Source organism: Phodopus roborovskii, unplaced genomic scaffold (genome assembly GCF_943737965.1).
Source record: "Phodopus roborovskii unplaced genomic scaffold, PHOROB, whole genome shotgun sequence".
Classification (NCBI taxonomy): Eukaryota; Metazoa; Chordata; class Mammalia; order Rodentia; family Cricetidae; genus Phodopus; species Phodopus roborovskii.
In genome coordinates this window covers 8,063,253-8,090,946 of record NW_026126482.1, presented here as the reverse complement: position 1 = coordinate 8,090,946, position 27,694 = coordinate 8,063,253, and the positions used below count along the sequence as shown (strand labels likewise).

General features: G+C 41.1%; 1 protein-coding gene and 1 pseudogene across 2 annotated transcripts in view; one reads left to right on the top strand and one right to left on the bottom strand.

Annotated features, from left to right (window-relative positions):
• Positions 1-26,119, bottom strand: part of Uimc1 (ubiquitin interaction motif containing 1) — a 60,652-nt gene extending 34,533 nt beyond the window's left edge. The window contains exons 1-7 of one of the 2 annotated variants that reach the window (XM_051194240.1): positions 26,006-26,119; positions 23,374-23,525; positions 14,035-14,119; positions 10,418-10,542; positions 9,312-9,417; positions 8,265-9,001; positions 4,881-4,966 (exon numbers count right to left, since the gene is read on the bottom strand). In XM_051194240.1, the coding sequence (XP_051050197.1) occupies positions 4,881-4,966; positions 8,265-9,001; positions 9,312-9,417; positions 10,418-10,542; positions 14,035-14,119; positions 23,374-23,517 (1,283 nt within the window). In that variant the 5' untranslated portion in view covers positions 23,518-23,525; positions 26,006-26,119. The remainder of the gene's footprint in view (positions 1-4,880; positions 4,967-8,264; positions 9,002-9,311; positions 9,418-10,417; positions 10,543-14,034; positions 14,120-23,373; positions 23,526-26,005) is intronic. The other variant, XM_051194241.1, reaches the window with a different exon arrangement.
• Positions 14,760-15,240, top strand: LOC127229203 (60S ribosomal protein L27a-like; annotated as a pseudogene).
• Positions 26,120-27,694: the final 1,575 nt, after the last annotated feature.

The window sequence follows — 27,694 nt, the reverse complement described above, 5'->3', positions numbered from 1 at the left end:
AATTTGGCCTGCTACAAACCTGTAGTCAGGGAAGCCTCTTAAAGGCAGCCGTGGACAGCAGCAGGGCTAGACAATGGCCAAAGGGAACAGGCAACAGGAGGCTGGCTTAGATTAGATCATGTATAGAGAGAGACAACCCTATGCTCAGGAGCCAGGAATGGAGCTCATCAAACAAGCACTATGCTGGAGGTTAGTTAATAGCTCTGAGCCTTAGGCCAGTGAGCAGATCAAACTTACAATCACCTACCTACATTCATTACTGTTAAGCCCAAGAACTCTGAAGTTCCTGGGGCGTAATGATACCCAAAAAGGCATCCCTTCAGCAGGGCGATTAATACGTAAGAGACCCTGAAAATACGGAAGCAGCACACACCTTTAGTCGCACACCTTTAGTCCCAGCACTTGGGAGGCAGAGGCAGGCAGATCTCTATGAGTTCGAGGCCAGCCTGGTCTACAGAGCGAGTTCCAGGACAGGTTCCAAAGCAATTCAGAGAAACTCTGTCTCATCTCAAAAACAAAACAAAACAAAACAAAAAAGAAAGAAAATATGAAGGCAGGTTTTTTGCCTGTACCAATATTATGATTTCCATACTCACTACCCAAGACTTGGGAGACACTCCTTAGATAAACAGCCACTCAGGAGGATACAATACAGGCAGGCTAAGGAGAATGAAAAACCCCAGCCACAGAATGCAAAGCTAAGTGTGACCCACAGACCCTGACATGCAAAGAAAGAAATTTGATTGTGAAGAGAACTCTGGCAGACAGCAATACAGCATAAACCAAAGGAAAGACCAAGAGGCCACAGTCAAAATAACCTTCCTTCTCCTGACTCTTATGAGTATTATTCAAGGATCCAGAAAGAGACTGCTGCAACATCACATCTTTTCTTCTTATGTTTTGTTCTTTGTGTTTATGTGTGTGGGTTTTCCCTCCATGCTTAGAAGGATATTAAAATTTTTATTTTGTGCTCGTGTGTGTGTGTGTGTGTGTGTGTGTGTGTGTGTGTGCGTGCGCGCGCGCATCCGCACAGGCATGAGGATCAGAGGACAGTTTCTATGAATCAGTACTCTCCTTCCAACCTAAGGTCTAGAACTCAAACTCAGGTCATCAAGCTTGTGCAGTGAGTACCTTCAGCCACAGAACTTATATCATCCAGGGACTTTTGTTTTGCTTTAAGAGATAGGGTATCTCTATGTAGATCTAGATGTCAGAAAACCTATGTAGATTATGTAGACTCAAACTCACAAAGATCCTCCAGTCTCTGCCTCCATGGTAAAATGGTAAAGGTTTTTTTTTTTGGGGGGGGGGTTGTATTAAAAAATTTAAAAATGTCTTTACTTGCTATATCTTTTCAAATATTTATCTAATTTTATTTATCCATTTTTTTCCATTGAGGAAGAAACATTTCCCTAGTTTCTTAAGATAGGATCTCATTGTGTAGCCCTAACTGGCCTAGAACTGTCTTGCAGGCCGGGTGCTAGTGGTGCACACGTTTAGTCCCAGCACTTGGGAGGCAGAGGCAGGCAGATCTCTGTGAGTTCAAGGCCAGCCTGGTCTTCAAAGAGACAGTCTCCAAACCTACAAAGAAACCCTGTCTCAAAAAAAAAAAAAAATCCCATAGCAAAATCAATGAATAAAAGTCATCAATATGAATGAAAAAACAACAAAGAAGAAAAATTCAGATTTTTTTTTAAAGGAAGGGAGAAAGGAAATGAAGGAGGAGGAGAGGGGGCAAGAAGAGAAAGGAAAGAAAGGAAAGGGAAGGAGGGAGGGAGAAAGGGATGAAGGAACTGAAAAGCTTATGAATAAAAAAATAAAGAAGAGTTGCGAGAAAGCAGGCTCAGCAGTAAGAGCACTGACTGCTCCTGCAGGGCCTGCTGTGGGCTCCCAGCACCCACACAGCTTGCAACCATATTTGAACTCCAGCTCAGGGGATCCAACGCCTCTTGCTACCTCTGTAGGCTCCTGCATACATCCAGTGCACATACATATAATAAAATAAGTTTTTTTGGGGGGAGGGGTTGTTTTTTTTTTTTTTTAAGTGGAAAGCATCACCAGTAGTCTTGACTAAGCAGAAGAAAGAATATCAAGGAGAGAGAACAAAGAGAAACAAATACTAGATTCAATTATTACTGAGAAAAAAAAATAAATGAGCATTACAACATCTAAGAATTCTGGGATAACAGAGCATGGTGGCACAAAGCTTTAGTCCCAACACTAGGGAGACAGAGGCAGGTAGATCTCTGTGAGCACAAGGCCAGCCAGATCGAGTGAGTTTCAGGACAGCCAGGCTACACAATGAAATGAGACCCTGTCTCGAACAAACAAAACAATAAAAAGAATCCTATGGTAGACATACGAGAGAAGACAAGAGCTGCTGAAGAGGTCAAACATATATGTTAGGGGCTGAGGAAATGGCTCAAGCATTGAAGTGCCTGACATACAAGTCTGAGGACCAGAGTTCAGGTGAACAGAAACCCACTTAGATGCTTGGTGAGTAAGACAGCGACCTGTGATTCCAGTCTCAGAAGGCACAGATGGGGATTCCCACAGCTAGCTGGATAGCAAGAAAAGCCATACTGGCAGGCTCTGTGTTGAACTGAGACACTTTGCCTCCATCAATAAGGTAGAAGGGTGATCAGGAGGGATGCTATATGGGCTTCCACATGCATACCTACACATGTGCATACCCACCCACATGCAAAAACATGAATACATACACATGAAAATGAAAAAAGAAAAATGCAAAGCAAAGAAACAATATTAAAAGTTGTAAAGGAAAAACATCAGAATAATATCCATCTTTCATCAACACTGCTCAGAACCAGGAGACAAGGAAAGACATCACCCTAAGCACTAACAGTAGATAACTGCCACCCAAGAGTGTTACATACAGCAAAGCAATCTTTGAAAAATAATAGCATTTCAAGACAAGACAAGACAAGACAAGGCAGTTCATGATCATCAAGCTGGCAGTACAGAAGATATGTAGATGAATACTATATACAAAGGAAGAAGAAGAGCCAGCCTTAATTACAAAAGCACAGGAAAGAATAAATTTTAGGAGAGGAATGGCTAAATAACACTGTAAACCAGCAAAACCATGATACTAATAGGAAAGAAAGAACAGACAGCAATCCAACCAAGTAAAAGACAACCAACAAAATTACAGGAATTAATAAGTATCCCACTATAGTAACTTTAAATATAAATGGCCTTGATTCACCAATAAAAAGACACAGACTGACTTATTCCAACCTTCTGTTGTCTCCAGTAAAAGCCAAGAGATAGAAAATTGAAGCAGACAGAAACCAAACGCAAGCTGGTAGAGCTATTCTCGTGCTTGATAAATTAAACTTCAAACCAAAATTAGTCAAGAAACATAAAACACCATTACATATTAAAAGGGAACAATTCACCAGGTATGGTGACGCATGCCTTTAATCCCAGAACTTGAGATGCAAAGGCAGGTGGATCTCTATGAGTTCAAGGCTAGCCTAGTCTACATAGTAAGTACCAGGATTGCCAGAGCCATGTAGAGGGACCCTGCAAAAAAAAAAAAAAAAAAAAAAAAAAAAAAAAAACAGAAAAAAAGCCTTTGAATTCTATCTCTCTTCAGCCAGAATCAAGAAAGCAAAATAACAACAAATGCCGGTAAGGATACAGGGATATTTAAATGTTATACCCACTATCAATATGGAGGTTCCAAGAAAGACAGACAAGCAAAACTGAAAGGAAAGATGGGAAGGAGGTAGGGAAAGAAAAAGAGGAAGAATAGAATTATAATCCAGTTACATTATACCTATGCACCCAAAGAACTCTAAATCAACATACCACAAAGATACTTGCTTATCTATGTTTAAAGATACACTATTCACAATAACCAAGAAATGGAAATCAGCCTAGATTTCAATCAATGAATGGACAAACAAGATCCACATAGACAAAGGAACTTTGTACAGCTATAAAAAAAAATGAAATCATGACATTTGCAGGAAAAAAATGGATGCAAAAAATGTTAAATAAGCAGATTCAGAAAAACAAAGACCACATACCATGTTTTCTCATATGCAAAAACCTAGATTTATACATAGCATATGAATCTAATATGTAATAAATACATGTTAATATATGTGTATACTTGCAGAGCATTTAACTATTCAGAGGCTCATGAGAGAGGAGGAAGAGACTTTAAGAAAGGGGAGAAATAGAGAGCAATGGACTAACCAGAAGAAAGGCATAGCTGGACAGGGGCACACAGAGGACAGTGAGAGAGGCAAGTGGGTGACAACAATTGCACAGATATGAGGAGGCGACATGAAAGCTATTATCTGTGTGCTATGTGAAAGGAAAAGAACATAAGCAGAGAGAACCAAAGGAGAAAGAAGACAGAAAGGAAAGCCAAAGGCAGTCTAGGAAGCTAGGGTTACAGGGCAGCAAGAAAAAAGCCAGGTGAGCTGGATACCAAGATGACTAGAGTGGGTAAGGAAACCTTCATGATCTCTTCCAGGCTCAATAGTTTAAGTTTCTAAGAAACGCATATTTGCAACGTGCAGTGGTGGCACATGCCTTTAATCCCAGGACTTGGAGGCAGAGGCAGGTGGATCTCTAAATTCAAGGCCAGTCTGGTCTACAGAGAATCCCAGGACAGTCAGAGTTGTTACACAGAGAAACCCTGTCTTGGAGAAAAAAAAGAAAAAAAAAAAAAAAAAAGGAGGGAGGGGCTTAATATGCCTTTTTGCAAACTTAGAACTAAATAAGATTTCTAGTCTTGACACATAAAGGAGATAAAGTCCCCTGGCAAGTTTTCCATGTCAGTCTCTTTCAAGGGGTTCATCTTCTTTATGCCTAACTGTAGAGAGAGACCTGAATCCCACCTTTGTGCAGCAGGCACAGAGTTTCCTTCTTCAGAACTCTTCAGAACTTCTTCAGAAGTTTCTTCAACAAACAGACCTTGGGAAGACTGTAAAGAAACAGGAAATACCCTAAATACATAGATGAACTCATTTCTTCCCTTGCTACTACTTATTTTGTGCATGTTTATTTGTGCACGTGGAAGCCAGATGTCAACCTTGTGTGTCATTCCTCAGAAGTTATCCACCTTGGGTTAGTGTGTTTGTTTTTGTTGTGTTTTGTCTGTAACAGTCTCACTAAATGTAGATCAGGCTGGCCTCTAGCTCACATAGATTCTCCTCTGGAACTAAGCGCACATGCTACCACACTAGGCCATACGTTTTTGCTATTTTTTGTTTTGTTTTACACTTACTTGTGTATCTCTGGGGGAAGGAATGCACATGTCACTGGTGCACATGAGGAGGTCAGAGGGTAAGTACCAAGATCTCACTTTCCACCACGTGGATTCTGGGAATCAAATTCAGGTCAAGTCTCTCTTTCTTGGTGGTGACAAGACCTTGTTTCTTAAGACAGCCTCTCTCACTGGCTTGAAGCACCCCAAAGTAGACTAGGCTCAGCTGACTTGTTAGCCCCAGGGTTCCATCCACCTGTCTCCAACTCTCCAGTGTTAGACTTAAAAGTGAGTGCCAGCCACCACACCCAGCCTTTTTTCATGGGTTCTGGGTATGGAACTCTGATCCTCAAGCTTACATGGCAATCAGTTCCAGTTGACCAGTCCCCTCGGTCCTAGTTTCTTCCTTTAAAAAATAATCTAATTGTTCAAAATTATGATTTAACAGTTAGCAATAAGCATGAAACATGCTGGGTGTGGGGACACATTCCTTTAATTCCAGCACTGCGAGTTCAAGGCTAACCAGGTCTATCTAGTGGGCTCCATGAAGAAAGCAACAAATGCTACCATAAGTGGGTTTTCTGAGAAAGCACCTTGGCTCTGACACTCCCCTTCTTCCGGCAAAAACAGTTCAGGGTTTCTTATCGATACTCCAAACAAGTTAGGAATCCATCTTTGATTGCAATAAATGATGAAATTTTAAAAATAGGAAGGAGGAAGTGAGCAAGGGAAAGGGAGAAAAACTGAATCTATAATCAAAAGGAAGGTAAAGTTGTATAATGACTGGAAACGTAGCTATGACAAATCAAAGATGAACAATACTAAAGATGGTTCAGTGGAAAAGGGCACTTGCTACCAAGCCTGACAAACCTGAGTCTGATCCCTGGGATTCATACAGCAAAGGGGGAGAAGTGACTCCCACAAGTTATCCTCTGACTAAACACACTGACCCACACAAATAAAATGTAACTTTCTAAAAGCCTTTGTGTTAAAATATAGCAACAGTGAATAATGCACCCAACTCTTTGAATTAAGCAATGATTTTTTTTTTTTTTTTTTTGAGAGGGGAAAAAAAGAAAACACTGACACCTAGTGTCCACATAACAGAATTTTGTTGATTTAGGGAACTGAAGAGATGGCTCAAAAGTTAAGAGCATGGACTGCTAGAGTCCAGGTCTCTGCCCCTACGTCAAGCAACTGACAAAAGAACTGATTTCCACAAGTTGTCCACTAATCTTCACCTTTATGTTGTGGTACCCCAAAATAAATAAGCAAACAAATAAATAAATGTTTTAAAAATATGTTGTTTTAAGTAAAGTGAAAAATAATAAAGACAATGTCAACCTCTCACCTCTAACCTGTAACACACACACACAAACACAGACACACACATACACACACATACACACACACATATACACATACACATACCACACACACACCACACACACATACACTATATACATACACACCACAAACACACCACACAGATACACACACACCACACACACACAGACACACACACACAAACACAAACCCCCAAGACAGGATTGTTAAAGAAGAATAGTCCCTATAGGCAGTCCCTAAGTGTTACACTAGTCAATTTAATCAAATTCACTTTAATCATTACAACTCTACAAAGTTGCCTTCTGACCTTGTATATGCTATGACATTTGTGCACCTGCACACACACAATAAACAAATAAGTAAATAAACAAACAAACTATAATTGTTTTGTTTTTCGACACAGGGTTTCTCTGTGCAATAGCCCTGGCCTAGAACTTGCTTTGTGCACCACACTGGCCTTGAATTTTTTTTCTTTAAAGACTTGTTTTTATTATTTTAATTGTGTAAAGGTGCATCTCTCTGCACGTAGGCATGTACTCAGAAGACAGAGGTGTGCAGTCAACTGGATGAAGCTATACTGGGATTACACCTGGTCTTCTGGGAGAGCAGCAAGCGCTCTCTTAACTGCCAAGCTGTCTCTCCAAGTCCCTTGAAAAGTGTATTGGCCTGTAACATTTTTGTCCAGTTACTATAAAATCTTCATAAAACTGATACCTTGCTGGAACATAGAATTTGGGGCAACCAACTCAGCAACAGCAACTCATATTTGGCTACAAAATAAACCAATTCCTATGCCTTCAGAAATGAGAGCTGTGCTTTTTGCATTGACATTTGTCTAAAAATAAATAAAAAAATTTTAAAGTGAGGAAAGTTATTTTTTTATATTACATAAAGTATCATGGAAGGTACACTTAAAATTAGTAAGCATGGATTGAATCCAGTATGGGAAATGTCTGGCTAGAAGGTAGAGATGGAAGTCAAATATATTTTTAATTTACATTTCCTAGAATTTTTTTAAATATTTCCTGTAGAAAAACATTTTAAAAATAAAATGTTTAATCCAGGTGGTAGAGGCACACACATTTAGTCCCAGCATGGAGACAGAGGCAAGCAGATTTCTGTGAGTTCAAGGCCAGTCTAATTGACAGTATGAGTTCCAGAAAAGCCTGAACTACACAGAGAAATCCTGTCTTGAAAAAATAAAAAAGTTTGGAAAACATGGTATATCCTAACAAGATGGAATAATGTTTTGATGTATATCTGCTAAGTACAACAAGATTTTTTGTAAGCTATAAAATAAATGAACAAAGTTTGTGCAGAAAACTTGCTCAAAAATATAAAAGAAAAATGTGTTTTGTATGTTTAGAAATGATGATGATTGCCTTTTGGTGGTTGGACTGCAGGTATTTATTATAGTTTTTCCTTTTTTGAGACAAGATCTCACAATGCAGCCTAGGCCGGCCAGGATGCTTCAGCCTTCTGAGTGATGGGATTATAGATGTGCACCACCCAGATTCTTTTCTTCTTTTTTGCACTTTTCTCATTTTATATAATGAGTGTGTATTGTTTTAATAAGCAGATAGGGGGAAAGACCACAAAAAATAGTTAAAATAATCTTTATATTATCTGTAGATAAATGAACCTTAGTTATAGCGTCTCTGACCCTTACCTGACCATGACTGGTTGTTGGCTCTTCCTCCAACAAAAGTTTCTGTTTCAAGCTTTTAATTGGACTCTTTTGAAAATCCTTGGTTTCTGAGTGCGAGACAGATGCCCTAGACTCCTGCCTCTGCTCTTTGGCTTCCTCTCCCGTGTCTTCTGAGATGCTTTCATCTTTCTCACTAGTCTCGTCTTCTTGGCCACATCCATTCTGGATCAGAAAAGGAGGTCTAGGTAACACTGGCTCCCCAAAGCCTCTTTTTTTAAAAAGCTGCCTCTGAGCCATTTTCAGGCTCTTCTGATAAACCTCCAGCTGGCAGAGAATGACATTGGTGTACTGGTTAGGATCTACCCCAGCAGGGCAGAATGGAATACCCCAGTAGTAGTGCACAGTGCCCCCAGTGTCCTGGAGACCTTTGGTGTCTGCTGGGTTAGGGAGGCATTGCCTAGATGTGTCCCCCCTACCCTGGACAGCTTTGGGGAAAGCAGAGCCACTCCCAGTACTTTCCTGCAGCTTCCCACACTGTGTGTGCTCAGCCAAGGGGCCAGTACATCTGTCAAAACATTTAAGGTTCTCATTCTCAAACACTGGCTGGCTTGACTGGTCCCAGCTTCCTGAGCTGCCAGAGACCGGCTCCTCTTCAGGGTTTTCATTGTGGTCCCAGGGCTCCTTTCTTTCCTCAGCCTCGTTTCCCTGACTGACATGTGAGCCTTTAAACAGTGATGAAGGTACCAGCTGCCATACGCCTGTAGGTATTTGAGAAAAAGTAGGGCTAAGGACAAATTTTTTTTTTCAATTAAGACAAATTGGTAAGCTATCGCTTACCAAGAATTACAAAATGTGGTTACAAAAAGCCCTTCTCTGACTTTAGCCAAAGGGTGGTTTTTCCTTGAAGATAAAAGTATGTTGGATATTAATGAAATTTCAATTATTTCTGTTTGAACCTCTTTTACATCATAACAAGGATTTGGGGCAGCTCTGCCTTATACTCAGTAGAAGATCCCCGTGATATAGGTATACTTGATGATTGGAAGGAGTCAGAACAGGAAGACATGCCTTCAGTGGTTCCAGAATCTTTGGTGTTCTCTTGATGGGAATTTGAAGATGGTCCAGTAGCCAGAGGTCGAGATCTGGTAGCAGAAGCATCAGAAGACCAGCAACTCTGAAACAAGTGATCCCGTACCAGACCAGGTTTATTATTAAAATAGTTGTATATGAAGAGTCATAGGAAGAACAAAAATGGTAGGTACTGTCCCTAGGAGTTTCTCCTCTTCAAAATATAGCTGCTCAAGTCAAACAGATTCCCCAATGTGAAGTGAATGCCTATATATATATTTACATTTCTCATATGAAGGATATGTAGTATAAAGAATAGTTCAAATTAGACACATATATTCACATGGTGATATACTCCTGTAGTCCTAAGCTTTTCAGAATGCTGAAGTGGAGGACTGCTTAGATTTACAAGTTCAAAGCCAGCCCTTTCAACTCTAGGAGGTTCCAGCTAACAAGTAAATAGAATAAAGACTGTCTCCCAATCTGCTATTGGCAAGTATCCTTAACATTTAAAATAATTCCTACTGCATATATTCAAATCATAATTTAATATTTTTTAATGTACATTCGTGTTTTGCCATGGGAAGTTTCAGGTACCCTAAAGCTGGAGTTACAAACAGTTGTGAGCTGTCATGCGGGTGCTAGGAGTTGAACCCAGGTCCTCTGGAAGAGCAGTCAGTGCTTTTAACCGCTGAGCCATCTCTCCAGCCCCTTATTTGGCTTTTTGTTTTTTGAAGGGTTTTTTGTTTGGTTTTTTTTTTTTTTTTTGCTGTCCCCATAAATGAGGGGAGGTAAATACTTGGCCTTTGGAATTCTTGGTATTCTGTAACTCTTCAGAAGCTGCCCATTTACTGTGATTCTTTTAAGCCATTGACTGAAAAATCTGTGGCATGGAAGCAAACTCATACAGTAACAAAAACACTTTAAACTGGATTAACCAGCAATTCACCAACATAGACTTAAAAAAAAAAAAAAGTACTGAGATATAGTTAGTTGAAAATCCTATAAACTGCCATAGCTCGTTTCTAATGCAGCTATACCAACTACTAAGTAACTAAGAACATTATTAATAAATCCCACAAACTTTCAACACAGCATATATTTACATTCAGGCTTTCAGCAATGGCTTTCTTCAAGAGCTCCTCTTCTTTCTCTTCCTGGCTGTTTACCTCCCTAGCTTCCTGCTCACTCATTTTGAGAGCCAAAGCAAATTGTTCTTCTTCAGACATCTCTGTAAGAGTGTAGGGAAGAGAAAAATACCACAAACAAAAAGTTAGCATGATGGCAAAAAACAGAATCCATCAAACTGTCGATGGACATTACTGCAAACCATTTAGGATGATTTTTAATCTAATACGGAAAGTCAACTAAGATAAAGTGTGGTCAAGATTATTAATAGCATTACAAGAACCCTGCATTACCTAGAGCATAAGCCCTCATGGAGGCAGTTTGCCTATAGTGTTCATTATTGTATCTCTAGCACATATGAGCACCTGGAAATCAGCAGTTGTTGAATGAACAAACAGAAACCATGATAGAGCTTTTTGCTAAATACCATACTGTTTTATGCTCAACATTTAACCACAACAATTTTACTCTTCAGAGTCTTTTTTTTTTTTTTTTTTTTTTTCCTCAGATGGGGTCTGATGTCCAGACTGCCTGGAGGATGACTTCTGCCTCTAGTTACACTAGGTCATAGCAATGCACCTATTTTATATGGTGATAAGCATTCAACTAGGACTTCACGCACACTAAGGAGACATTGCCCCCACCTCTGTTTTTTGAGACAGGGTTTCTCTGTATACTCTGTGTAGCCCTGGCTGTTCTGGAACTCACTCTGTAGACCAGGGTGGCCTCAAACTCACAAAGATATGCCTACCTCTGCCTCCCAAGGGCTGGGATTAAAGGTGTGTGCCACCACTGCCTGGCAGGTAGAAAGCTTTCATAAGCATGAAGCCTTGAATTCAATTCCAAGCAATGATGAAATTTTTGCATCTAGATTCTAAAGAAATGTCAGTCTGTAGTTTTCTTGTGAACGTAGTATTGACTTAAGGAGTAAGCTGGACAGTAATGTGTCATCTAATACCTGTAGGGGCTTATCAAGAACTACTACTAATATTTCTTTACCCTTGACAAAGTTCACCATGAAGCCAAACTTATCTTTTTGTTTATAGATACTGGTTTTTGTTAATTCAATTTTTTATTATATTAGTTCTGTTTTAATTTTCTACTTCTTGAATAAGTTTTGGTTTGTGTATTCTTAAGAATTTATCCACAAAGTTCAAGTCATCTATTTTTTTGGCATACATTTTTTCATACAACTTCCATATAAACAACTTAGTCCTCTTTCCTATTCTTGATTTCTTTCAAGTATAATTCAATTCATTTTACATGGCTGTACTGGTTGGTTCTTTTGTCAGTTTGACACAAGCAAGAGTCATCTGAAAGAGAATCTCAACCGAGGAAACGCCTCCATCAGACTGGCCTGTAGATAAGTCCATGGGGCGTTTTCTTTATTAACGATGGATATGAGGGGTCCTGGCCCCCCGTAAGTGGTGCCACTCCTAGGTAGGCGGTGCAGTTTCATAAAACAGGAGGATGAGCAAGCCATGGGGAGAAAGACAGTAAGCAGCGTTCCTCCATGATCTGCTTCCAGTGCTGCTTCCCAGGTCCTGCTTGAATCCCTGCCCCGACTTGCCCCAAAGATGGATTGTAATATGGAAGGAAGTATAAGCCAAATAAACCCTTTTTCTCTCCAAGTTGTTTTTGGTCACAATAATAGAAACCTAAATAGGACAATGGTAGAAGATATGAGAAACATATAATGGCAGATTATGCTCCAAATATAACACTGAAAAACTCTAACTTGAAAGAGGAAATAACTTCAGTTTCATCATTTATCACTCTTAAGAGTTAAAATCTGACATCTCCTTTTTATGTCCAGAGGTGTAAGATATTTCAGACTATGAGTCATGTATAGCAATCCACAGCAAAGAATTCTTCTTTGAACCCTTTAATCATGACCACTAATAGTTTTACTTAGTTTCATAACAAAAACTAGCTGCTCATAAACATAAGGACTTCCAAATATGGGTGGAATCACACACATAGATATTTGTAGAATTCTGGGTGTCTAGTGTTGTCTTACTTGGTTCTCGATGTACTGTTCCCTTGAAGTTCCCTAACTTCCAAGTGCAACTCCACTCACGCAATATTTATTGAGAAAGGTGAACAGTATTAACTCATCTTCATCAAGTCTAAATCAGAGAACAATTCCTGGAAGCCAGTCTAGCTCTTTAATTGGGGGAATATAGTTTTTATCATCACTTTATTTTTAGAAACAAATTTCAGCACAGAAAAATGGCCCAGATTTTTCCTTTTCAAATGAGTTCCCCAAAGATACAATTTTACTAGGATTAGTAATCTGGATTATACATTTGTGCAGCTCTTAAGGATGCCCTTAGCAAGAACTATCCAATATGTTTAGATGGGTCAACCAAAAGTCAAAACCTCTGGCCCTGTTTCTGTTCATGAGTTCAAGTATAGAGTTCCTTCCAGAAGGTATGAACAAATCAGTTTTTCTCCCAAAAGTTCAAAAACCTACTTTAGCACCAATACATGTCAGCCACCCTACTGTATGCACACCTAACTCTCTAAATCAAAGCGCAGAACTTCCTATGGTCCAAGGTGGAGAAATGTATCTGGATCACACAATGGAGCCACCCTGGGCCACTCATTACAGAGCTGGGATGACTCTGCATACTGATTCTTCCATCAATATGGTCCCTTGTATTGTTCCAGCACAGTCATTCCTGGGCAGGGACACCACACACAGATTTATGCTCTGAGTCTTGGCAGTGCCTGGCCACTGTGGTTTTCAGCTTTGTAATATGCTGCTTAACAGCACCCATGGCAGAATTACCTATCTAAGCTAACACTAATTTTAAACAGTCCACATTAAACTTAATTTTTTTTCTCAATACAAAAGAATAATAAGTCATCTTCCAATCATGCCTTTTACTGATGAACAGAGGTCAGCTGAAAACTGCAATTTGTCTAAGATTTACATAGTAAAGAAAGAGAAAGAGGAGCTGAATGACTGCCTCTTGCCAGATCGATGGTTAGAGCACTGGCTACTCTTGCAGAGCACCTGGGTTCAGTTCCTAACACTCACATAGTAGCTCAAATCAAATCATCTCTATCTTCAGTTCCAGGAGATCCAATGTCCTCTTCTGGTACCAGGCACACTCAAGCTAGCACACACACACACACACACACACACACACACACACACACACACACACACAATCTTTAAGGGGTGGGTAGAGAATCAAAGGCTCCAGTAAGAGTGCCTAGCCAACAGTCTTCCTGTAGCAAGTCAAATGTGTAAGCAGAAAGTAACTCTCTAAGAAACTTGCAAAAGTGCTGGGCAGTGATAGCACACACCTTTAAAGCCAGCACTTGGGAGGCAGAAGCGGGCGGGTATCTGTGAGTTCAAGTTTGAGACCAGCCTGGTCTACAAGAGCAAGGTCCAAGACAGCCTCCAAAGCCACAGAAAAACCCTGTCTTAAAAAAACAAAACATAGAAAGAAAGAAACTTGCAAAAGTTAAAAAACAAAACAAAACAAAACAAAAAAAACAGAACAGGAAACATATACACCCTAGAGAATTTTCTTTTCCTAATGAAAACACTTATCAATTCAACTAAAAAATGAAAACATACGTGCAATTTTTCTTTTAGCCAAACACTTTGATCTGTTCGACTGTTTCATCTTCATTTTCTGCAATCCATTCTCCTCTTTTGCTTCCTGTTGTAAAACAAGAGATATGATCAGACTAAATGACATTAAAAGTAGTAATTTCCCCTTTTCTTCTGTATTTCCTTTTGATTAATAAAAGCCCTTGAATTAATTATCAGGGATTGTTAAAATGGTACACACAACAAGGTCCTTTTTTCAATTCAAAAGAGAGCATGCAAGATCTAAAACCAATTAAACCATAAAAATGGAATTGAATAATATACTGACATGATTACTTATCACATACTCAGAATCACATAAAAACTGGCCAATCTCCAAAATACTAGTAGACATCTACCTAAGATCAGAGACACTTGATTCAATAAGTGCTTGAATTCAGTGTATATTCATTTGTTGTAAATCATTCTTTGGCCACTGGTTGGTGAAAAGAAAAAGGAAAGGAATTCTATAAAATCAATAGAAAACCAAATATACCAACCCCACTCCACATCAAAACTTAGAAAATATCACTTAAGAGACAAAGCAGACCAGCCTGGTCTATACAGTGAGTTCCAGGGCAACCAGAGCCATGAAGAGAGCCTGTCTTAAAACAACAACAAAACTTAATAAGTTGCACTTTAAAAGACCAAACAATAATCAAGGTAACCAAAACAGAAATAGAGAAAGCAGCCCTTTCCTTCCCGCTGCCATGCCATCCAGACTAAGGAAGACCCAAAACTCCGGCCACGTGAGCCATGGCCACAGTCGCATTGCTTTGCATGCCTGCAGGTAAACACAGCCTCGGGAATGCTGGAGGCATGCATCACCACAGAATCAACTTCCACAAATACCATCCACGTTGCTTTGGGAAAGTTGGTATGAGGCATTACCACTTAAAGAGGAACCAGAGCTTCCGCCCGACTGTCAAGCTGGATAAGTTCTGGACACTGGTCAGTGAGCAGACACGGGTCAATGCTGCCAAGAACAAGACTGGAGCTGCTCTCATCACTGATGTTGTGCGGCCGGGGTACTACAAAGTTCTGGGGAAGGGGAAGCTCCCTAAGCAGCCCATCACCGTGAAAGCCAAATGTTTCAGCAGAGGAGCTGAAGAGAAGATAAAGGGTGCTGGAGGGGCCTGTGTCCTGGTGGCTTGAACCACCCGGGGAGGTTAATTAAATGCTAATGTTTTCCAAGTGTAGGTTCTTTAGTTACATTCCAGCAGTTGTAAACTCATGTGTGCCCATATATGCTATATGGTTCTTGTTATTCAAAAATTGATGAACACCATTACTTTCAGACAAAAAATGTATCAAAGTTAGGGTTCCTTGATCTCACCACACTAGAGGCGGTGGCAGTTGGAAGCCGGGTGGTGGTGCACACTCCCAGCCTCCAAAGCCACAGAGAAATGCTGTCTCAGAAAAACAAATGGCATGGAACTTGATTAGAGTTGAGAGTGGTGCTAACTGGACAGGCTGGGCTCCAGTCTCAATGGTATCTAGGGGGCATAATTACCTGCAAGCAGATATTTTAGCTTTTAGTGCCTGGTTCCAGCTGCTTTTAGTGTGTACACAAGTTGTGTTATCCTAACGGAAGGAGTCAAAGGCTAAAAAAAGTTATAAGAGAGAGGGTTTCTCTGTAGTTTGGAGCCTGTCCTGGAACTAGCTCTTGTAGACGAGGCTAGTCTTGAGAGATGATCCACCTGCTGGGATTAAAGGTGTGGGCTGCCATCACCACCTGGCTTCAGTTTAGTGTGGAAGGTAAAGACTGTTCACAGGATAATACTACCTGTGCTAAGCATGAAGTTGGGAGTATGGTCTTGGTTTTTATGGATGTGAAGAATTTAGCACAACCTGAGCTTTTCTCCTTGTTACTGGGAACAGCTGTGGAAAATTGGCGCTGCTATCCACACTGTGGGATGCAACCTGAAGTTGGCACAGAGCTCTATTAGTTTGGGTATGTTCTTATATATAATAAATTGATTTCATCCAAATCTTAAAAAAAAAAAATAGAGAAAGCAATTTAAAATAGCTAGGAGAAAGCAGATGAAAGAGAATAGAGGCAAATATGATATATGTATTATTGGGAATCCTGAATAAGGAAACAAAATATTAAATACTAAATTAAGATATTAAATTTCAGGCGAGGAGAGAGGTCAGGAATCATGAAAGTGTCTACCGTTCTCTAAGAAAATGGCCTGAATAATCAATTTCCCAGACATATCCTATAGTAAATGCTAATCAAATAAAAGAAAAATTCCTAAAGCATTCAGATTGACAGACATAATAGCTGACCATCAAAAAGAAAAGTTGGTAGATATCCTAAAATCAGCTTACAAAAGCAAAACCACCAATAAATAAATAAATAAACAAATAAGCAAAAGCTAATGGCAATAAACTAAAGAAATACAAAGCAAAAATATTTAAAGAATTTTGTATCTCATCAAGCAAACATCATAAAACATTTAAGAACTCAGGAAATGTTACAGCACCTTTTTAACAAATTTAGTAAACACACATCATTCAACCAAAAGTGATAAGAAACCCTGGAAAAAGAACTAACCATAAATATTTCATATATTTCATTTTAGATCTAAGAATAAAACAAAATTAGGGACAAATAAATACAAACGGGGCAGTGAGATGGCTCAGCAATTAAAGCACCTGCCATGCAAGCGTGATGCCCTGTGTTAGAGCTCTGGGTTCCAAGTGAAGGTGGGAGAAAAGAACTGACCCCACAAGGCCGTCCTCTAACCTACACACACACACACACACACACACACACACACACACGGGAGTGACACAGACACTAATGAACACATAAAACTCAACGGGAATTCCTGGGAAGAAGCTGTCTGCACAGGCTGATACTGGTTAATTGGAATGTTTTGAGTCCTAATTACATTTACCTTGGGCTATCTTTGCCCCTTAACAACACATTTTTTGCCTTCCTCTGTGCTGAGCCTAACATCCTATGGCTAACAGATAAAAACCTTTTGGAATATACTGACATAACAAAACCCTAGTTTTCACCAACCAAAATGCTGAGTCATCAGATAGCATTTAAGACCTGTAACTGAGATTTCGCTACTTTGCCATAACCACCTACTTTTTGAAGTGCTTTGATTTATGATTTTCTTTGTTCTGTTATCATAGAAATGTCATGAAACTGCTATCATACTGGAACATGGAATTTGGGGTAATCTCAATCCGTGTTCTCAGGCCATGGTTACACATATATGGCTCCAGAATACATTATCTCTTACCCTTTTTCGGGTGAGAGCTGTTTTTAGATTAAAAAGGAAAAATATGTCCTACTTTCTAATAGTATAGAAATTATGCTATTATTAAATTTAAAAATATAGTAAAGTAAATCTATCAACTACTACATAGATTGAAAAGTAAAAGTCAAATAATACAAATCAAAACTGGAATAGCCAGATAATAGCCATAATAAGAAAAGATAATAAAAGGAATTATGAAAAGCACACTATAAAAGTAACCATTAGAACAACACATTAAACAAATTCTATCCGTATTCCCACTGCTACTACAAGCCGTGAGAACAAAGAACAGTCAGAAAATGAGATGAAAAGACTTAAGGAAAAATGATTAAAAGAGTGAAGACAGCCAGGTGTTGTTGGCACACACCTTTAATCCCAGCACTTGGGAGGTAGAGGCAGGTGGATCTGTGAGTTCTAGGCCAGCCTGGTCTACAAAGCGAGTTCCAGGACAGGCTCCAAAGCAATATAGAGAAACCCTGTTTCCAAAAAAAAAAAAAATTAGAAAGAAAAAAAAAGAGTGAAGATAGCAGTTGGAAGGCATAAGCAGGCAGATTGTGAGTTCAGGGCCAGCCTGATCTACACAGTAAGTTCTAGACCAGCCAGGTCTACAAAGTGAGAGACTCTGTCTCAAAAAAAAAAAAAAAAAAAACCAGTAACATATTAAAGAACTTATATCATAGGCAGAACATCCTTAGAAAGTATACAATTAAAGACAAACACTAAACACAGGTACAAGTAAAGCATCACAAGCGTTAAAAAAAAAAAAAGGAGCAGAGATGTGATTTGAATATGAAATGAGGTCCCTTAGGCTTGTATATTTGAATAGTTGGTTCCCTGACAGTGACCTTGTCTGGGAGGATTGTAGAACCTTTAGGAACTAGAGTCTCACTCTAAGAAGTGGGTCACTGGGGTTAGGTTTCAAGGCTTTACCACCTGCCTTACTTCCTATTCTCTCTCTCTCTCTCTCTCTCTCTCTCTCTCTCTCTCACACACACACACACACACACACACACACACACACACACACACACACCGAATGGAGATGCAATGTAAACACTAGGTTCCTGCTCCCGTTCCCGCTCCCAAGCAGCCTTCTTTGCCTACTGTCATGTCTTCTCTATGATGAGCTCTATGACTTTGAAACTACAAGACAAAATAAACTCTTTCTCCCTTAAGTTGCTTTTGTCAGGGCATTTTATCACAAGAGTAAAGCAACTAAGACAGAACCTGGTACTAAGTAGTACAGCCATTGCTCTGATAAGCCTGTCCACAAGGTTCTCAGGCCTTTGGAATCAGTTTGTGGGTAGAAATGTGAAAGTGTTTAGAACTTCATGTTAGAAAAGCCCCTGAGTGCTATAAACGGAGCTTAATGGACTATTCTAATGGGAGCCTGTAAGACAATGCTGAGAAAGGCTGGAGAGATGGCGCAGAGGTTAAGAGCACCGGCTGCTCTTCCAGAGGTCCTGAGGTCAATTCCCAGCACCCACATGGTGGCCCCCAACCATCTGTAACGAGATCTAGTGCCCTCTTCTGGTGTGGAGACATGCAAGCAGACAGAATACTATTCACAAATAAATCTGAAGAAGAGAGAGAGAGAGAAACTGGCTAGATAGCCCTGATAGAGAGAGAGAGAGAGAGAGAGAGAGAACGAAAGAACAGTGGGACTCACTCATGAGTTTTCAGAGGGAAACAATGACTATCAGGAACTAGGCCAGAGGTCATTTATGCCTGTGTCCTGAGAACCTGAAATAAACCTGAATTTAAAGTAATAAACTAATTTGTTTGGCAGTAGGATATTTGTTTGTTTGTTTGTTTTTGTTTGTTTTCTTTGAGACTGGGTTTTTCTCTGCATTGCTTTGGAGCCTATTCTGGAACTGGCTCTGTAGACCAGGCTAGCCTCTAAATGAAAGATCCGCCTGCCTCTGCCAACCGAGTGCTGGGATTAAAGGCGTGCGCCACACCCAGCTGGCAGTAGGAATTTTAAGACAGAATTGTATCTAGCACTGAAAACTGTGCTACAGTGGGACACTAGGAATGTGTCTTCAGGGCAAAATCCACTGGAGGCTATCTTATGAAAATCAAATGCATTTAAAGGAAGAAAACCTAAACTGAATGGATTTCCACTCCTCAGAGAAACTCCTTAGCAAAGCTTCTTCAAGGTCGGCACTCTAAGCCGGTACAGCTGTACTCGGAGTCAGGCTACATCTTGTGCTGACAGCATGACTTGGCAGTGCCTTCCTTTGGCACATATTTTGCAAGCACAGAAGAAACAAGATTAAAGAGTTCACGGAGTCCTGCAGTCCATGCTTTCTGAGAGTAGCTGAGGTCAGTCAATGTGTTAAGGTCAGAGCCCACACAAGGAGAGCCTGAGCCACTGATGAAGCTCTAGGTGAAGCCTGCCTAGGTCACAGGGAAACCCCAGGGTACTGGAGGTGCCGGGACCATGGGAGGAAAAGAGCTGAAAGCGCAGAGGAGCCAACACAAGAGAGAATGTGTGCTGAAAGCAGAGCTAGAGCCCAAAACATGTCATGGCTGTGTGCTACCACCTTTACGTTTAAAAAGAAGGCCTTCCCTGGCCTCTTGTACACCAGGGAACAGAGCATTTTCTTGGTTTCTTGGGCACTTTTTGTTTAGAGTACTTTAGCTTTTGGGTACTTTTGTGTTTTGTGGGGGTTATTTGTTTTTTGTAATTTGTTTTGGTTTTGATTCAGAGTCTCTCTGTAGCCCTAGCTTTCCTGGAACTTATTATGAAGACCAGACTGGCACTGAACTCATAGATACATCTGCCTCTGCTTCCTGGCACCAAGATTAAAGGTGTGCCACTACATCTGGTGGTTTTGTGTTTTACAATGCTAGCAATCAAACCTAGATGGCTGTTACTCATGCTAGGCAAATGTTTGACCCCAGGTAAGACATTTTCTTCAAGGAATATTTAAATAAAGCTAAGCATAGTGGCTCATACCTTCAATCTCAGCACTTGGGAGGCAAAATTATGAAGATCTCTGTTAATTCAAGGTCAGCCTGGTCTACAAAGCAAGTTCTAGGCTGGTCAGGGCTACATAGTGAGACTGTGTATCAAAACATTGAGAAAAAGGGGAGGTGGGAGAGAACCATTAAAAATAAGTAAAACCTGGAGGCTGAGTTAACTCATCAGTTAAGAACAGTTACTGCTCTTACAAAGGACCAAAGATGGGTTCCCAGCACCCAGATCGGGTAGCTCACAGGTGCCTATAACTCCAGTTCCAGGGGATCTGACACCCTCTGGACTCCACAGGCACCTGCATATATATGGTACACATAAACTTATGCAAGGACACATACATATATACATTAAAATAAATAATATTTTTTTTAGATAAAAGAAAAACCTAATGCAAGTGTTTTATAAGAATGCTAATTGATAAACTCTACTGTGACAGGTTCTTAACATGCAAAATTACTGCTCTCTAGAAACCATAGTTCAATATAGAGGTTAAAAAATATCATGGCAGGGGTCAGCAAGATGGTTCAGAAGTAAACATGTCTGCCACCATGCCAGATGTTTGAGTTTAATCCCTAAACCCACATGGTAGGAGAGCAAACTCCAAAAGTTACTCTCTAGCCTCCACAAGCATACACTCACACACATTCACACAAAATAACGGAAATGTCATTTTCAAAAATATTAAAACAGTGGCAATTTCAAAGAGTGACCAATAATACCACAGGAAAAAAAAAAAAAACACACAAGTTCTATGGACCATAAGAAATCAAGAAACTGACCTAGCTTTAGATCTATAATGGAAACCAAAAGAGCTGTTGCCTAGGCTGAAAAACAGCTGAAAAGCACAGTAGGCAACACAAAGGTCATAAGAAACATGGACTAATTCATACTGACTTTCAACTGACAAAACCAAAAAGTTGATGTTCCTAATACCAACTGCTTCTTAATATTCTAAAACGGTCATTTAACGTTTTTTTTTTTTTTTTGCTGGGCAGTGGTGGTGCATGCCTTTAATCCCAGCACTCAGGGGGCAGAGGCAGGTGGATCTAAGTGAGTTCAAGGCCAGCCTGGTATACAAAATGAGTTAACAGAGAAACCTTGACTCCAAAAACCAAAATAAAAAAAGTATTCTTTAAAATGCTAAATAGGGGGTGGGGTGAAAAGATGGCTCAGTGGCTGAAAGCACTTCCTGACTTCCTGTTCTACAGTTGGGCTCTCAGCACCCACATCAGGGGCTCAGCCAGCTCCAGGGGTCTGGCCCTCTATCCTGGCCTCCTGCGGTACCTCAACTTACATGGTACACTTTCCCAGAAACACACACACACACACACACAACACCGAAATCACTCATATCAGTGTCCTGCTCAGTCATCATCAGAGAAGCTTCCTTCTACAGCAGATGGGACCAGAAAGAGACCACAATGGACAGTGTGAAGAGAGCAACAGACCTTGGAACAGCCAGTCCTAAAGGGGATGTCTCATCAAATCCCTCCCTCAGAGTTCAAGGAATCCTGCCAAAGAGGGGGAGGAAAAATTGTAAGAGCCACAGGGAGTGGAGGACACCAAGGAAACAAAGCCCTTCAAACACAGCAGGACTGATGCACGTAGGAACTAGACTATGGCAGCATGCACAGGGCCTGCACAGCTCTAAGCCAGTTGGGTACCAGTGCTGAGAGGAAAAGTGGAAACAAGCCTTCATCCCTTACCCAGAAACTATCTCCAATTGATAACTGTTCACAACCAAGTCTCTTAAGGACAGACTCCATGCCCAGCAGTAGAAAACTAACACAAAACAAATTCAATGGCATTTCTGGAGGTTTTTTGTCTCATAATGCTTTGTCTGGGCACTCCTTTCCTCCTTACAGGTCTTCTGAATATATATTACGGTTCTTGCATTGTGTTTTTATGGGTTTCTGTGTGTGAATTTGGGTGTTTCAGCATCTACTATGTGTTTCTTGGGGTTTTTTCTTTTTTTTTTTTTTTTGGCTCTTCTGTTTCGTTCTACTCCAGTTTTTATTATTTTATCTTACTATTATTTTTTGATATCAGCAGATTTGAGTGGGTGGGGAATTGGGGAGGATCTGGAAGGAGTTGAGAAAGTGGAAACCATAAACAGAATATGCTGTATAAAAAAGATCTATTTTTTATTAAAAAAATTAAGATTTACAAATGAAACTAAGGGAAAACAAAGGAAAGTAAAATAAATACAGCAATGGGTAAAAAGGGAAAACAATAGGAGAGGAACACTCTAGAATACCAAAGTTTCTGCAGCAGTGAGTACAAGATGTTCAAGCTTTGCCTCCCACACATGTGAGTAGGGGCATACTCACACACCACCCTCTACACACAGAGACCTAAATAATAGTTGCAATAAATGAAATGAGATGAAATGTAGGGAGGAAAAGAAAGGCAGAAGAGACATTTTAGTCTACTGCAAAAATCTACCTAACAGACGAACAGGGCAAGAAATGGAAATGCAAACGGGTAACAGATGAAAAGAGGAGTCAAAGGTGACTCTGAAACTGATGGAGAGAAATGAATGCTTTTCCCACTGAGTCAAATGATAGATGTAAGACACAATGGCTTGGTTCGTCATGCACTGGCCTGACATAACAAGCAGATAAAAAAGAAACAAAGAGAAATGGTAAATAAAGGAGAAGGTTTAAAATCTAGAAAACTCTCTCCTAGAAACCTTTCCACAATAATGTCAATTTCTCAGCTCAAGTGGTAGTGTGCTTCCTTAGAATACAAAGCCTGGGTTCCATCCCAAGTAGCACTCACATTTGCTTTTACTTTACAAACACACAAAAATTACACTGTATATTTGGTTTAATTTACTCTAACACTTCTAAAATATATTGGGTTAACATATTACAAAAAGGAAAACTAGAATCCATCCCCAGCCAAACAGCGTGGCTACTTTCTTTTAAATAACCCATAATTCCACATAGAGATCAAAAGAAAATCAAGTAAAATCTGCTAGTGTGCAGGCACAGTTGAAACAAGCCCTCCTGGGTAGAGGCCTAGCCTGAGACCTACAACTCCATGTCAAATACTGACCTCTCCATCACTATCAGATATCACTATGAGTAAGTCCTCAAGTCTACGCTTCTTCTTTACACTGACACAACTGGTGCTTTCTGGATCTTTCTCCAAGGTCTGGCTTTCAGAGGCTTCTTTAAACTTTTTCTTTCTTCGTGGCATCCTTTTGCCTGAAATGCAATTCAATAATTTACTCAAAGTATATGTTTCTAATGTAGAAGTTATTCAATTTGGTCATATGACAGCTATTTAAGGGCAATAACTGTAGATTTTAGACTTCTCTACGGTTCATTAAAATTTTTACCTTTTTCTGTAAAAGAATATATACACATATGCACATACATATCTATACAAGTGGCAGACATATGTATGTATCCATATAAATACATACAAATAAATCTAATCCCTCTAGTGAAATTTCAATACCATAAAAACAATTTATCTTGGTTTCTTATATATTAACTTACCCAACTGATTTCCTCATGTATACAGTAGCAATTTAACCAAAAGATCTTTTTAAAAAATACCAATGCAGTGGCTCCCAGCCCATCAGGAAGCAGAGGCAGGAAGATCGCATAGCAGAGATAACCCAGACCATGTAAGTACAGTCTCAAAAATTTAACAACAAAACCTCAATACCTCAATCTGATAAGTAAATTCCCCAAAATCTGATAGCTAATGTTTATAGATTTATGTGACAATTATGGTAGCAATATATTTAAAGGTAAAATATTTAATTATTTCTCAAGACAAAGAATAGGGCAAACGGCTATTTCTTGTGCCTATAATACTAGCTTACTTGCAGGCTGAAGCAGGAGGCCTGTGAGGAATAATCCTGAACAAATAGTGAGATCATGCCTCAGGAAGAGAAGGAAGAAAAGTTTGTTTTCATCACTGAAGACTATACTGGAGGTTCTAGATAGGTTAATTAAGCTGCCTGGAAGGCCAGAAGGTAGCAGCCCTTCAAACTAGACTTACAGGCAGTTCTAAGTCACTAGGGTGCAGGGAATTTAACCAGTGTCCTCTGGAAGAGCAATCAATTCTCTTAACCACTGACACATCTTTCCACCTCCCAATTCCATTTTTTTAAAAAGATTTAGTCATTGAAGTTTATGTTGTGAGTGTTCTGCCTGCATGTATTACGTGTACGGCTTGTGTGACCGGTGCCTTCAGAGGGCATGAGAGGGTGCCAGACCCTCTGGAACTGGTTATTCACAGGTGCTGAGAACCAAACCTAAGCCCTCTATAAAACGCAGTCAGTGTTCTTGACTTCTGAGCCATCTCTGCACCAGTGCTTCTCAACCTTCCCAATGCGACTGTTAGGTTCCTTGTAGTGTGAATTCTAACTGTTCTTAATAATGAAAAGTTGGAGTTAGCTATGGGGGTAGGGGTGAAAGCTGAAGGACAGATGGGCAGAGTGACCAGCCGCTAGAGTCCTCACCTCCGCCAAAGCTCAGTCTGCCTCCTCAGACTGCACCTGTCTCTATGAACCTTCAGCTTTATAATCCCTGAGCTCCTGTCACCTCCTCTCAAAATAATAATAATATCCTTATAACTTTAACAAATAAGTATATAAATTTTTTTGCGGTATTCCTTCAAAGGAGGTAGAGATTGAACTGAGTGGAAGGTGTGTGTGTTCATACCCATGAGTGCCCACACACAGGTAAAAATAAAAGATTTCAAACACACTGACAGAATCAATGGACAAACTTCTAGGTATATCACACCCATTACAGAGGTTATCCCTCCCAAGAACTCTTCCATGGTAGACATCACTACCTAACACGTTAGGAATCCGTTTAAAAACAAAAAACAAAACAAAAACAAAACCAGTAGCTGGCAAGTGGCTATGCTGGGAAATGACATATAATGTATCTGATTCCAAACTACTTTCTTTGATTCAACTACAAAGCACTCTCTCATAACAAAACAAACAACATGTTGACCTCCCTCCTCTTCCCTCCGCCTTGTCCGTGTCTGATACAAAGACTGAACTGCACTTAGACTGGAGTCAAGCGGACACCAGATTCACACCCACTCCATCCCGAGGAGACCAAGACTAGGATCACTGGGTTCTGATGACAGCCTGTCATCGTCCACAGGGGAAACGCCAGCTCAACCGACGACGGTAAGCGGTGAACGATTCAGATTTCCTGGGGAAATCTTTCTCAGGAGACTACTACGGCAGGAGGATCGCGAGTTAGAGGTCATCTGGGGCACCTGGTGAGTTCAAAGCCAGCCAGGGCTGCCACCCAGAGAGACCCGGCGGGGGACGGTGCCTTAGGCGGAGAACTAGGGAAGCCAACTCCGCTCGACAACCGAAGTAACGTGGACCAGGGCCCGCGGGCCGGGCCGCCTGTCGTCGGAGGGTCCGTTAGCCGGGCTGGCGACGACGAGGCTAGGTCCCTCGCAGGACGGAGGCTCGGAGGGCGAGAGGCGGCGCCGGGCGCCCAGGAGGCCGCAGGCCGCCCTCACGGGAAGGGGGACACCGGGGACTCGAAGAGCGAGCGCGACCCCGCACCGGCTCCCGCCCGGCCGAGCGGCCTACTCGTTACGAGGCGCGCCTCGGGCGGAGCGGCCGCCGCCGGACGGAGACCGACAGCAGGCGCGATGCCGACGGCCGCAGCGAGCGGAGGCGACGGATACTCACCGCGGCGCTGGCCGCTCCGCCGAGCGCCTCCCGGACGCTGGGGGTCGCGAGCGGCCGCAACTCCTCAAAAAGTGGAGAACGCGCCAAGCGGCGCGGACCGGAGGGGGCGGGGCGCGGCGGGGCGGGGCGCGGCGGGGCGGGGCGCGCAGGCGCGGGGCAGTATGGGCCGAGTAACCACCCTGAACCGCCGCGGCCCTCAAGAATTGCTTTTCCTAGAGCATGGTCATGGTTTGGAGGGAGCAAGTAAAGTCGCTAGAGTCCCCAAATGCGCATAGTAAACCCTTCGAAATCGGCTCTGCTAAATCAAGCCTCCTCTGCTACTGGCATGAATTTTGAATTGCATTGAAATTAATGTAATTTCACTTGACGACTTCTCAGCTACGGGTCATAGCAGTTAGAATGGGCCACTTCTGAGGACCACCTCATGTCTTGAAATTTAAAATACGCATTTTTCCTCTCTCTTCTTTTTTAATGGTTTTTCTAGACAGGGTTTCTCTATGTAACAATCCTGGCTGCCCTGGAACTCACCAGGATTGCCTCAAACTCACGAGATCCGCCTGCCTCTGCCTTCCAAGTGCTTAGATTGAAGAAAGGCATGTGCCACTACCACCCAGCTAAAATATACATTTTTATGACAAAGTCGTTTGTAGAAAAATACGGAAATGAGGCTGGAAAGATGGCGTAGTGGTTAAAAGCATGTATTGCTCTTGCAGAGGACGCACATTTGGTTCCTAGAACCCACATAGGTAGCTCACTAGTGTATAATACAACAGCCCTAGGGATTCAATGCCTTCTAACATCTGCAAGTCTGGCATCTCTCCAGCCCACACAAATACTTTTTTAAAAATTCTTTAAAATACTGAAACTTCTACAAGTAAGCATAAGAAGATATGCTTCAGGTAGTCTATTTTCTTGAAAAAAAAGTTGCCAACAGCAGAAATACCTAATACAACAAAGATGAATAAAACACGAAATATTCATACAATAAAATTCTACAATTAAAACTCAGTTGGGAAAAAGGGAAGCCCAAATTGCCGGCCCAGAAGCAGCACCAGAGGAAGGCCTGAGCCTCAGGCCTGGGAGCAGCAGCATCAGAGGAGGCCCAAGACTCAGACCCATGAGCAGAGATCCACCACTGGGTGAGATGACAGCAGTGGCTTCCAGAAGCTCTCACAGGAACTTCCTCTGGGAAACAGCACCTCTGCCCCATCCAGCATCCACTGCCAGTTCTCAGTTAGAGGTACCAACAGCCACTGGACCCTCAGCCCCACTACACCTAGAGGAGCAACCACCTGAGCCTTGGGCCCACTTCCAGCAGGAGGACTATAACCTGAGGCTCTGCTCTGCTTGCTCCTGAAGGAGTGGTTAACGGAGCCACAGGCCCAGCTCTACCAGCTGGAGAGAGAGACCCCTGAAGCACAAGCTCCGCCTGTGCCGATTAGAGGAAGAGATGCATAGACACCAAGGTAAGAACACACTCAACAGCATAAAGAGCAATAAGGCACCACTAGAAACTATGGTGCTACACCAGCAATACCTGAACATCCCAACGCAGATGAAGCAGAAGAAAATAACCTAAAAATAACTTTATTGAGATGATTGGGGCCCTTAAGGGGGAAATGAAAAATTCCCTTAAAGAAATGGAGGAAAAAACAAATAAAAAATTGGAAGATATCAACAAATCCCTTA